The sequence below is a fragment of the Eumetopias jubatus genome, unplaced genomic scaffold, assembly GCF_037043125.1.
Source record: "Eumetopias jubatus isolate StellerSeaLion01/CBP00866 unplaced genomic scaffold, mEumJub1_p1.0 scaffold_10, whole genome shotgun sequence".
In the NCBI taxonomy this organism is placed as follows: domain Eukaryota; kingdom Metazoa; phylum Chordata; class Mammalia; order Carnivora; family Otariidae; genus Eumetopias; species Eumetopias jubatus.
The window spans coordinates 78,219,143-78,230,612 of NW_028274816.1; the positions used below are offsets into that span (position 1 = coordinate 78,219,143).

The 11,470-nt window shown below is 53.0% G+C and overlaps 1 protein-coding gene across 8 annotated transcripts; it reads left to right on the forward strand.

Annotated features, from left to right (window-relative positions):
* Nucleotides 1-3,320: 3,320 nt before the first annotated feature.
* LOC114225385 (asialoglycoprotein receptor 1) lies at nt 3,321-8,786 on the forward strand. Of its 8 annotated transcripts, none has more exons than XR_015769253.1 (11): nt 3,506-3,774; nt 4,778-4,894; nt 5,039-5,134; nt 5,219-5,290; nt 5,386-5,472; nt 5,562-5,713; nt 5,793-5,899; nt 5,985-6,155; nt 6,678-6,986; nt 8,251-8,391; nt 8,573-8,786. XR_015769253.1 is itself a non-coding variant. In XM_028125037.2 (9 exons), exons 2-9 carry the CDS (start codon nt 3,677-3,679, stop codon nt 6,393-6,395), a joined length of 1,140 nt encoding a protein of 379 aa, XP_027980838.1. In that variant the 5' UTR covers nt 3,321-3,420; nt 3,654-3,676; the 3' UTR covers nt 6,396. The 8 variants fall into 8 exon arrangements, 6 of the variants coding, with proteins under 6 accessions (XP_027980838.1, XP_087884143.1, XP_027980840.1 ...); XR_015769254.1 differs by having other exon boundaries at nt 3,507-3,743; nt 8,573-8,784; XM_028125037.2 differs by lacking the exons at nt 6,678-6,986; nt 8,251-8,391; nt 8,573-8,786 and adding an exon at nt 3,321-3,420 and having other exon boundaries at nt 3,654-3,774; nt 5,985-6,396.
* Nucleotides 8,787-11,470: the final 2,684 nt, after the last annotated feature.

Below are 11,470 nucleotides of genomic sequence, written 5' to 3' on the forward strand. Positions count from 1 at the left end.
GCCTCCAACCTCATGAGAGACCCGCCCCAGAACCAAGAGGCTCAGCTCTATCCAGATTCCTGGCCCTCAGGAGCAGAGCGAGATGTTTTAAGTTGCTAGGTTGTGAAGAGACCACCTTGTTGCAACAAGTCACTAACAGGAGTAGAAGTCTGAAGACTAAGGATACAAATGTATATAAGTGACTTGCTAATATTTTCTTGCCACACTCCAAGTGGATGATCTTGAGACCCCCTGGGGTTCACGTTCCCCATGTTGGAGACGCTGAGCTTCCGAATAACATTCCCAGATCAGCAACCTGAGATCCAAGGCTCTCTGGGTGGCCCCCACTACTTCTCAGGTCGTATCTCTTGGACTGCTCTTTCCTCTACCTGGGGTCACTTGTTACTGCTGATGAAATCCTACCTGCTTTTATAGGCTGACATGATAGAGCTCCTTTCCAGAGCCTTTCTTGATTGCGCAGGAGGTGGGAGTGCCAGGTTCCTGGCCCAGCCTCCCTGGACTGCCCTCCTCATGAGCTCCACAACCTGCAGGGACGTGTACTCAGAGGGGGTGGGGTCACTCTGTGTGAAGTTTGGTAGGCAGAGCTCTAAGGGTGTCCCCCAAGATCCCATGCTGTCATCCCTGGAACCTGGATATGATGAGCTATCACTCTCATGATTGTGTTATGTTATAGGTAGTTGACCTTATATATGACCATATATAATGTGGGCAGAGATGGCCTTAAGAAAAGATTTTCCAAGTGGACCTAATCTAATCACATGGGCCCCTTTAAAAGCATAGAGGAGGGGCACCTGGGTGGCTCAGTCGGTTAAGCGTCTGCCTTTGGCTCAGGTCATGGTCCCGGGGTCCTGGGATCGAGCCCCGCATCGGGCTCCCTGCTCAGCGGAAAGCCTGCTTCTCCCTCTGCCCCTCCCCCAGCTCATGCTTGTGCTCACTCTCACTCTCTCTCTGAAATAAATAAATAAAATCTTTAACAAAGAAAAAGCATAGAGGAAGTCAGATCTGAAGCAAAAGAAAGATTCCACGTGCTGCTGCTGACTTTGAAGATGGAGGGGTCACGTGACAAGGAGCATGGGTGACCCACCGGGGAGGAGGGCAGCCCCTGGCTCACAGCCAGCAAGGAAGGGGGGACCTCAGTCCCACAGCTGCAAGGAACTGGGCTCTGTCAGCCACCCGAACATGTTAGAAGCATGTTCTTTTTCTCCTTCGCCTCCATTAACCAAAACAGTCCTGCCAGCACCTTGATCTCACCAGAGCAGAGGACCCAGTTGGACTGTGTTTTAAGCCACTAAGTTTGTGATACTTAGTTACTCAGCAGTAGAGAATTAACACGTGAGGCTCTATGTCCCTGAAGACCTTGCATAATTTAAGATATATATTCTCCTTTTTTAAAGTAGGCTCCATGCCCAACATGGGGCTCGAACTCATGACCCTGAGATCAAGAGTCACAGGCCCTACCGACTGAGCCAGCCAGGCGCCCCCAAGATATATATTATTAAAGGAATAAATGTAAGGGGTGGGTGAGTTCTCAGCATAAACACACCACCATCGTGGCATAGTTTTCTTTCTGGCTACTTTTCCGTTTCTTCGGACTGTCTCTGGTATTTTGCAGGCGGCTCACTTGTAAATTAGTGGCCCGGTCGGTCAGTGTATCATGTCGTTCGTCTGGCTTTCTGCACGTTGTTTTGTCACCTCGGACTCCCATTCTAAAGCTATTGGCTTTGGAGAGCATTTGTCAGCACCGATCTGCATCCTGCTCCCTTATCAGTGGGTTTGGGGTTCGTGGTTACAGGTAAAAACCAGATTTCAGAAACATCGTATTCCAGTGTAACACGCAAACAGAGGACGGCACAAATCCAAAGTGCACAGCTTTCTTCAGTTTCACAAATGGGACACGCCCATGCAACCGGGGTCCAGATAGAGAAGCTGAGTGTTTCTGTTACCCAGAAGCCCTCTTGCGCTACCTCCCCGTCACTGCTTCTGCAAGAGGAACTACTATTGTGCCCAAAGCAGCATAGGTTTGTTTGCCTGAATAAACCAGATTGCGAGTGATGATATCAGAGAATGCTAAACTCACAGCCCCACAGTCCCCAAGATGACTGGCCACCGTCCCAGTGCGTGCAAACAACACGGGGCTTTTCAGGACACCGGTGAGGGTGTGCCCAGGCCTTTCATATTTCATGCAAGGACCACGTTCCTGAGGTTTCATATACTGTAAAACTCATAATAAAGTCTAGTTCGGTCACTGAAATGACACTAACATAAGGTTTGCACACCTTCTCATATGGGGCGTAGGCTAATTAACATCTTTAATATTGCCCAATTTCCAGTTTAGCATAATTCGAACCAACACACTCCTCCCTGAAACCCCCGTGGGGCTGTGAGGGTCTGCGCTTTAGCTTCTCGCGGACCCCAGGGCCCAGCCGAGGTGATGGTATGGGATCCCGGTTCTGGGTGTGGCTTGGGGGACAGAGCACGGGTCCTGGAGTCCGGAGGCTTACATTCGAGTCCTCCGTCTGCTCCTTCCTTGCACTTTACAACCCTGGGTAAACTCTTACCTGCTGGACCTGTTCCCTCATCTGCAAATGGGACTGGGGTTCATGAGAGGAGTTCCCAGGTGAGAATCCTTGGGCACACAGTAGGAGCCGATGGGAGCTGGTTGGCACCAGTCCCAGCTGGGGTGGGAAAAAACTGCTCACCTGTCTCTCCCCGCACCACCCCCATGCTGCCTGGAGGACCTTGCTCCCTGGGAGAGTGAAGCCAGCGAGCCCCAAGCCCAAGAGCCTGGCCGCTGAGCCTCCACGGGACTCAGATGCCAGGGTCAGAGCCCGGATTGGGCAAGAGCAGAGCGTGCGGCTCCCTCTTCCTGGCCAGGGATGTTTGGAAACACCAACAATTCTGGGAAATTTAGCAGCAGGAAGTGAAAGGAGGCAGAGTGCATGCTCCCCTGGCCCCTTCTGGCCTGGCTCCCCATCCCAAATCCTGCAGAGATTAGTGGAGTGACTGGCAGGGGCGTAAGGGGGAGGGGGACAGACCAGGAGACTCCCCCTCCCTGGGGAGGAAAGCAGGGGCGACCCATCCCCCACTCGCACTCCACACATCCCCTGAGTTCCAAATCCTTTTTCACCTCTGTTTACTGTCCAAAGTCCCGGGTACTGGGGATGCCAGGTTCTGAGTGTTGGGACACACACACACACACACACACACACACACACACACACACACGCGCGCGCGTGTGCGCGCGCACACAGGCACACGCAGACACAAAGTGCTCAGGGCCCTCGTATGGACCCTGCTCCCTCCCCTCCCATCGTCCAGGGCTGTCCGTGCATCTCAAGTCTCCAGGCTACAGCCCCCTTCTTAGCCTAGGATCTGCACAGCATTGAGGGATCCAGGAACCAACCTCAAGACCGTCAGCAAGTAAAAGGGGAAGAAGGGCAGGGGACGGGGACTGACGGGGGGGGGCGGGCTGGGGGGGGGGGGGGGCGGTGCCGGGCGGGAAAACTTCAGAGGAAGAAGTCTGGATGTAGGCCTGGGAGCGAATGGGAGAAAGAAAGTTTTCCTATAGCCACCGATCACTTAGAAACGGACTGGACCCCACAGCCCGGCTCCGTTGGGCCCCAACCTCAGCCCTAACCCCAGCCTTGTCCCAGGCCCAGGTCCAGCCAACCCTACCATGACAAATGACTATCAAGATTTTCAGCATCTGGACAATGAGGACAATGACTATCAGCTCCGACAGGGTAAGGGGATGCCTCCTTCCGGTTCTGAAAGGTGAGCGTGAGGTGGCTCTTGAACCCTTGCCTCAGCTCCCCCTTCCTCCTGTGACCCCTGACCCTGTCCCTGGGTCTGCCCCACTCACCAGGAGATGGTCTGAGCCGTCCCCTCTTGGGGGAGGTGCCGGCTGTGGGGTTGGAGCCCCTTTCTCTGTGACGGGGCTCCCAGGCCTCCGCAGGCCTCCTGAGCCCGGCCTCGACACCCACTGCTCAGGAGCTTGCGGGGGGGTGGGGGTGTGGATCCAGGGGCCCAGGAGTAACCGGAAGGGGTTAGGTCCCCCCTTCTTCCCTTGAACACCTGGTGAGCCTTGGCCCCGTGTGTGAGTGAGGGTGTATGAGTGTGAGTGCCCCGGGTGCCCGGGGCCATTTGGTCAAGGGGTCGGACTTCAGTGAGGAGGCCAAGGGACCCAGTATCCAAGAAGGATGAGGCCCCTGTCCGACAGAAACAAGCCCCCCTTCTTTCTCCTGCGAGCAGCGATGCTGTTTGGGCTGAGCAGGAGGGGCCTTGGCGATGGGTGTGGGGGAAGGGCTGCAGGTGGGGGCAACTTGGGGGACTCTGGCTACTCGGTCTTCTCTCCCTGAGCCCAGCCGGAGCAGTGGGGTTCATGGGGAGAGGAAGAAACCTCCGCCTCTTTCCTCCCCTTTCTGGGGTGGGGTGGGGTGGGGGAAGCAACCCCGTCCCCCCACCCGCTCCTCGTGCTCGGGCTGGCAAGCGCTAGGCTCGAGGAGGCTCATCAGCGTCTGTGACACAGGCCGGACACTAGGTGTCAGCAAAGGCTCAGGGCCCGGGCGGGTTGGGGCGGGGCCAAGCTGGGCGCCCCCCCCCCCGCCCCCCCCCCCCCGCTGCCCCTGGCCGCTCAGGGTCCTCAACCACCCGGATTTCTTAATCCCTACGGTTCCTCCTAGTCCTGGAAAGGAGTCTTAGCCCGCTGTCGTCCAGTGGCCCCAGAGCTGCCCGGGTGCCCCTGTGTCCCTGAGACCGCGATGCCCTCTCTTGCTAGTGCCACCCGCCTCGCAGCCGCTGTTTCGGAGGCTCTGCTCGGGACCCTGCCTCCTCCGGCTCTCCCTGGGCCTCGGCCTCCTGCTGCTGGTGGTTGTCTGTGTCATCGGATCCCAGAGTGGGTGCCCTGGGAGTGGGCTGGGAGGGGAGTCGTGCCGGGGGCTGGGCCGGGGGGTGGGGAGGGGTGGGAGAGGGCTGACTTCTGCGACGGCGGACGCGGCCCCCGCCTTCTGCCCGCTGCACACCGTCTCCCCCCGCCCAGACTCCAGGCTGCGGGCGGAGCTGCAGGCCCTGAGAGAGACTTTCAGCAACTTAACAGCGAGCGCGGAGTTCGAGGTCAAGGCCCTGAGCAGCCAGGGTGAGGGGGCCTGGGGCTGGGGCTGGGGTGCCGTGGAACGCTAGGGATGCGGGGGTGGGGGCGCTGAGCAGGTGTCTCCCCCAGGAGGAAGTGTGGGCAGAAAGTTGAAGTCGCTGGAGTCCCAGCTGGAGAAACAGCAGCAGGACCTGAGCGAAGGTCAGAGACCCAGCACGTGTGACGCAGGGCTGCCCTCGGGCCAAACCCAGGGGTGTCGCGGCGCGCGTGAGAGACTCCCGCCCCCCGCCCCGCAGATCACTCGGGCCTGCTGTTGCACGTGAAGCAGTTCGTGTCGGACCTGCGAAGCCTGAGCTGTCAGATGGCCGTCCTCTACCGCAACGGTGAGGAGGCGGCGGGGGCGCGCGCGTGCTCGGCCGCCCCCCTCCCCGCCGGCCGCGCCTCAGCGCCACCGCCCTCCCCTGCCCCCCAGGCACGGCGAGGGCCTGCTGCCCGGTCAACTGGCTGGAGTACGAGGGCAGCTGCTACTGGTTCTCCCGCTCCGGGAAGTCCTGGGCCGAGGCGGACCGGTACTGCCAGCTGGAGAGCGCCCACCTGGTGGTGGTGGGCTCCTGGGAGGAGCAGGTGAGCGCCCGGGAGCTCGCGCGCAGGGGCGGGGCTGGCGGCTCCGGGGGGCGCTCACCACCCCCTCCCCTGTCCCCAGAAATTTGTCCAGCACCATATGGGTCCTGTGAACACCTGGATGGGCCTCACCGACCAGAGTGGTCTCTGGAAATGGGTGGACGGTACGGACTACGAGACGGGCTTCAAGTGAGTGTGCGCGCCCCCCGCGGCCCCGGGGCTCGGCTGGAGGGGGCTGCGGGGGGTGGGGGCGCACATCCGCTCGTCTCCGCAGGAACTGGAGGCCCGAGCAGCCGGACGACTGGTACGGGCACGGGCTCGGGGGAGGCGAGGACTGCGCGCACTTCACCGAAGACGGCCGCTGGAACGACGACGTGTGCCAGAGACCCTACCGCTGGGTGTGCGAGACAGCGCGCGAGCCGGCCAGCTAGGAGCCTCCTCTCCCGTAATTTATTTCCTCGGTGCCTCCACCTGCCCCGTGACCCTCCCGTCGGGGGGGGGGGGTGGTGCTCCTCCACCGTCTCGGGGATGGCTGATCCAGGGTTTTAAGGGAAGGGGAAAGACGCTGTCTGAGGAACGTACAATCAGGTTTGGAGGGGCGGGGAGATCGAAACCCCTGTCACCTGCCGCGGCCTGCAGGGTATGGTCATCCTTTTTTAGAGTAAAAAGACCAGAAATACTCTAAACGTGCCATGCGTTGTCTGGTTATTGGGCATTAGGAATCAGGAGTGGGCGGGTTGGTGGGAAGCCTGGGGCAGGCCGCGGGACCTGGTGAGAACCCCATGGGCTTTGGTGCCTACAGGGATGGGAGTTAGGGCTCCTGTTCGGAGTCTCCCCGGTAAAGGTGTCCTGTTGCTGGGGACCGCTGCACCTGCAGCAGTCTCCCTAGGACCAGAGTCACCCCGATGTGTCCAGTGCTTCAGAGGCTTTGAATGAAACTCACTGGTGTCTGCTGTGTGCATTACAGCGGACAGAGGCAGTATCCACAGACAGGCAACAAATACAGTGAACATGAAGATGAGCCTACCACCGAGAACCACTACACCTGCAAAGAAAGCCAGAAAACCAGGAACGAGGCAGAGAAGGCCCCAAATAAACAGAATCCACAACCCAGGATGGGAGTTCACAGATTAAGACTTTGCAGACACTCACTGGATTCAGCAAACATTGAATCAACACAAAAGTAGAGACAGAGACACATCTATCAGCATATGAAGGGCTCACCATCTTTCCGGATAACTTTGAGTATAAGAGAAAATAAAAGTGAAGCGGTCAGGTAAATTGAGAAATGAACAAGCAAGCACTACATACTGAGATTGTGGGACGGTCTAAAGCAGTTCTCAGGGGGAAAGGTATATAGACTGAAGCACATTTGTTAAAAAACAAGGTTGAATGGAAATAAGCTAAGTTTCAACTCAAGGGACTTGAAAAAGAATAAAACTCCTCAGAATAGAAAGCAGGGATTTATTAACAAATCATCAACCACAGGGTATGTATTCTATTCGAGTACACTGGCACGTGAAAAAAAAAATTGAGCAAGTACTGGGCCATCAAGTGAGTTTTAACAAATTGTGAACAGAGAATTTGCACTATAAGGACCAGAAAGATAAAATTCCTATACAAATCATTAGCAAACCCGATCAAATGATGTAGTAAAAAGATACCATGTTGGGGAGGCTGGGCGGCTCAGTTGGTTAAGCATCTGACTCTTAATTTCAGCTCAGATCATGATCTTGCGGTCATGAGATCAAGCCCCACATCAGGCTCTTTGCTCAGTGGGGAGTCTGCTTGAGATTCTCTCCCCTTCCCTCCTGCCCCTCCCCGCCCCCCGATAAATAAACAGGGGCGCCTGGGTGGCTCAGTTGGTTAAGCGGCTGCCTTCGGCTCAGGTCATGATCCAGGGGTCCCGGAATTGAGCCCCGCATCGGGCTCCCTGCTCAGCAGGGAGTCTGCTCCTCCCTCTGACCCTCCCCCCTCTCGTGCGCGCTCTCTCTCTCTCTCATTCTCTCTCTCAAATAAATAAAAAATAAAACAAAAACAAAAAAACATGTTTGTCAAAGAAAGAAAAATACCAAATGTTTTCACTCATATGTAGAATTTAGAAATGGAACAAATGAGCAAAGGGAAAACAAAAAGAGACAAACCAAGAACCAGACTCTGAACTTTAGAGAAGAAACTGATGGTCACATGGGGTTGTGGGTGGGCGGGGTGGGTGGGAACGTGTGGAACAGGTGTTGGGGATTAAGGAGGGCACGTGTGATGAGCACCAGGTGTTGCACGGAAGAGATGAATCGCTAAATTCTACACCTGAGACTAATACTGTAGTATATGTTAACTAGCTAGAATTTAAATAAAAACTTGGAAAAAGAGAAAAGAATTAAGAGATGGTTTAAAAGAAAAATCTATTAATAAAATGGACTTGGGAGTACAGAAGACCGATGGAGTACAAAAGAAAAAAATTGCATAATGTGGAAAAAGCACTTGGCAACCTTTTTTAGGACCTCAGTTACTTTTTGTTGAGCTACAATCTCGCTCTACAGATTCCATCAGTCTTTCAAGATGTCTGCCCCACTCCAGCCCATGACACCTTTCAGGCAAGAGAAAGGAGAAGAGTCAGAGAAAAGTACCTCTCTGTGAGGACACTTCTGGAAGCAGTATGCACTTCAGCTTGCATCTCTTTGGTGAGAACTGGTCCCAAGGCAACAGCCCCAAATGGGGCTGAGAAGTGGACTCTATATTCCCGGGGGTCAGATTTCAGCTAAAAGCAAGGGGATTTTACTGATGTGGTGCAGGAGTCAGCAAACAGTGGCCCTCACATGTTTCTGTAAATTAAGGTAAACACCTTATTTATTTATTTGACAGAGAGAGAGCAAGCGAGCGAGCACAAGCAGGGGGAGCAGGAGAGGGAGAAGCAGACTCCCCACTGAGCAGGGAGCCGGACTGGGGGCTCGATCCCAGGACCCTGGGATCATGACCTGAGCCGAAGGCAGACGCTTCACTGACTGAGCCACCCAGGTGCCCCTGTAAATAAAGTTTTTTTTTTTTTTTTTTTTTTTTGGCGACTCCACTGGGACTCGAATGTAAATAAAGTTTTATTGGAACATGCCAAGCTCATTTGTTTACATACTGCTTGTGACTGCTTTCGGGCTAGAGGTAGAATTGAGTAGTTAGGACAAAGCCAGCAAAGCCAAAAGTATTTGCTGTCTGACTCTTTGCAGAAAACGTTTGCTGACTCCTGGTGTACCATAAAGGGGAGACTGCGGATTGGGGTCAATTAGAAGTTTATGCCCCACTATTATTAGTGCTGTTGTTTACAACCATCAGGGGATCCTGGCCAAACTGCAGAAAGCAGGAAAATGCATTGGAGGTGTAAGTATTGGAAAGGAAGAGATAACACAACACGATCATTTTACCCAGAAAGTCAACACCATCGACAAACAATTAGACCTAACAAGAAGCTTTGGCAGGTGCATTGGTCAGCTATCAACACTTGAATCTACAAAGAATATACAAGACAAAAATAAAATTCTTTCCAAGTTAATATATATATTCCGTGCAATAACATACACACATCAGTTGGATTTGTAAAAGCAACTTAATCTTTTTCAAAAATATAGAAAGAGGGGGTGTAGAGATTACTTAAAATATAGATAAAAAAATATATATAGAGAGAGAAAGATAAAAGTCAATTTGGGGAAAAAAGGAAGCAAAAATCAGGAGAAAGGGAAACCAGACTTACCAGACATTAGAACATATTACACAGGCATAGTCGTAAAAACGATATGGTTTTTAAAACAGACCAGTGGTATGGAAGATGGAGCTCAGAGACAGAATATGCACAAATTAGAACTTAATATACAGTAAATGGACACCTCAAATTGGTGGAGGAAGGATGCTGGGAAAGCTGGTTTTCCATACGGAGGGAAAAAAATCCGTGTCTTGACGTAGGAAAGACGTTAAGTTTCAAAGCTGACGCCCAAGAAAGAATTCTTGAGATTTCTTTGGTGCAAAAAGTGGTTTTATTAAAGCACCGGGCCGGGACCCATGGGCAGAAAAGAGCTGCACCAGGGTCATGAGGAGTGTCCCATTATATACTTTCAAGTTGGGTGCGGGCTAGGGGTAGTGTAAGTGTCTAAGGAATTTGGAAGCAAGGTTTCCAGGACCCTGAGGGGGCTAGCTATTGTTGGGAAAAGGTCATTTATGACCGTCTCATAAAACCTGAGTCACGAGCCCCTTCAGATGTCTATCGGTGGGTCATACGCTTGGGGGGTGATTGCCAAGTTGTATCCTGGGGGGTAGAGATAAATGAAGTTTCCAAAGGAATTTTTATATGTTAAAGTAGACTTACAAGATCCTGGGGGTTGGCTAAGATTGTCTTTTGCCCTTAGCAAAGTGTCAACATCGAGGCGGCTGAGTCCCCAGAGGAATGTCACTCTGCCTGTTTTAAGACTTGTCAATGGGCTGTATATAGTAAGGAAATTTAATAATTTTTTCTTCTGCCTTTGTTTCCCCACTCATCATACCTAAAATCACATACAGAGGTGGATGCTGGATAGATTCAAGACCTAAACAGAAAAAAGTACAGTACAGAAGTAACAAAAGAAAAAAAGAAAAAAAAAAGAAGGAAGGATTAGTCTTGTTATCAAGGGGTACGCAAGGACGTCATAAATAAGACCTCTAAAGCAAATACCCAAAAGCCAAAAAAATTTTAGCGAAATTGACTGCATGAAAATGAAAAATTTCAGCTCAGTGACGGTGTATCAGGTACCCAACAAGAAACAGACAGCATACATGAAATGGGTAATTGGAGGATTTTTTAAAAAGATTTTATCCATTTATTTGCCAAAGAGAGAGAGAGCGAGCACAAGCAGGGGGAGCAGCAGGCTCCCCGCCGAGCAAGCCCCCCTCCCCCCATGCAGGACTCCATCCCAGTCATGACCCGAGCCAAAGGCAGATGCTCAAAGGACTGAGCCACCTAGGCATCCTGGAGGATTTTTTTTTTAAGATTTTATTTTAAGTGATCTCTAATCTCTACCACCCAACATGGGGTTTGAACCCACAACCCTGAGATCAAGAGTTGCATGCTCCACGACCGAGCCAGCCAGGTGCCCCCTGGAGGATGTTTTAATAGACGAATGATTTACGAAAGGATGAGCAAGATTAGGGAAGCCACAAGAAATAGGGCAGGGACCCAGGTATCCCGCAGCGGGGAGTTGTTAGCACCTCCAGGAACCCAAGAAGAGAGAGATCCCCTTTTCCCCCAACAGGAGCTGCGTCTGTCAGTCCGTTGTGACTTTTGGTTGCCGGAGGCAGCTACTTCCCAGCTGGTTGGCAGGGAAGGACCTGGTGGAGTCAATATCCTCACTTCCCTCTTTCTGTCTCAGATTTCCGCTGCCACCAGAAGCCAGGTGGCAAGGGAGAGATTTGATGCAGCCAAACAGCTCAGCCTCCGAGGCCAAAGAACGGCGGCGTGGAGAAGGGCAGAAACCCAGCGGAGAAGGAGCCCGGAGGCCAAGGGAAAATTTCAACAGTAGCAAAAGATATAAAGATGCAGTCCCCAGGGAAGGAACTCCTGAGTCTAATGTAATGTAGTGTAACTTAAACCATCAATGAGCCCCCTCTTGACAGCCATCCGAGTGACAAAAACTAGAGCTGAAGTCAAGTGCTGGCAAGGATGTGGGAAAGCAAGAACCTCATGCACTGCTGCTGGGAGCATGCATCCGAACAGCAATTCTGCAAGGTATTTAGCAGAATTAGGAA

Coding starts and splice junctions, on each gene's coding strand:
- LOC114225385 (XM_028125037.2), top strand. CDS start 3,677: ATGACAAATGACTATCAAGATTTTCAGCATCTGGACAATGAGGACAAT. Junction 4,895..5,038: donor CTGTGTCATCGGATCCCAGA/GTGGGTGCCCTG, acceptor CCCCCCGCCCAG/ACTCCAGGCTGCGGGCGGAG. Junction 5,714..5,792: donor TGGGCTCCTGGGAGGAGCAG/GTGAGCGCCCGG, acceptor CCCTGTCCCCAG/AAATTTGTCCAGCACCATAT.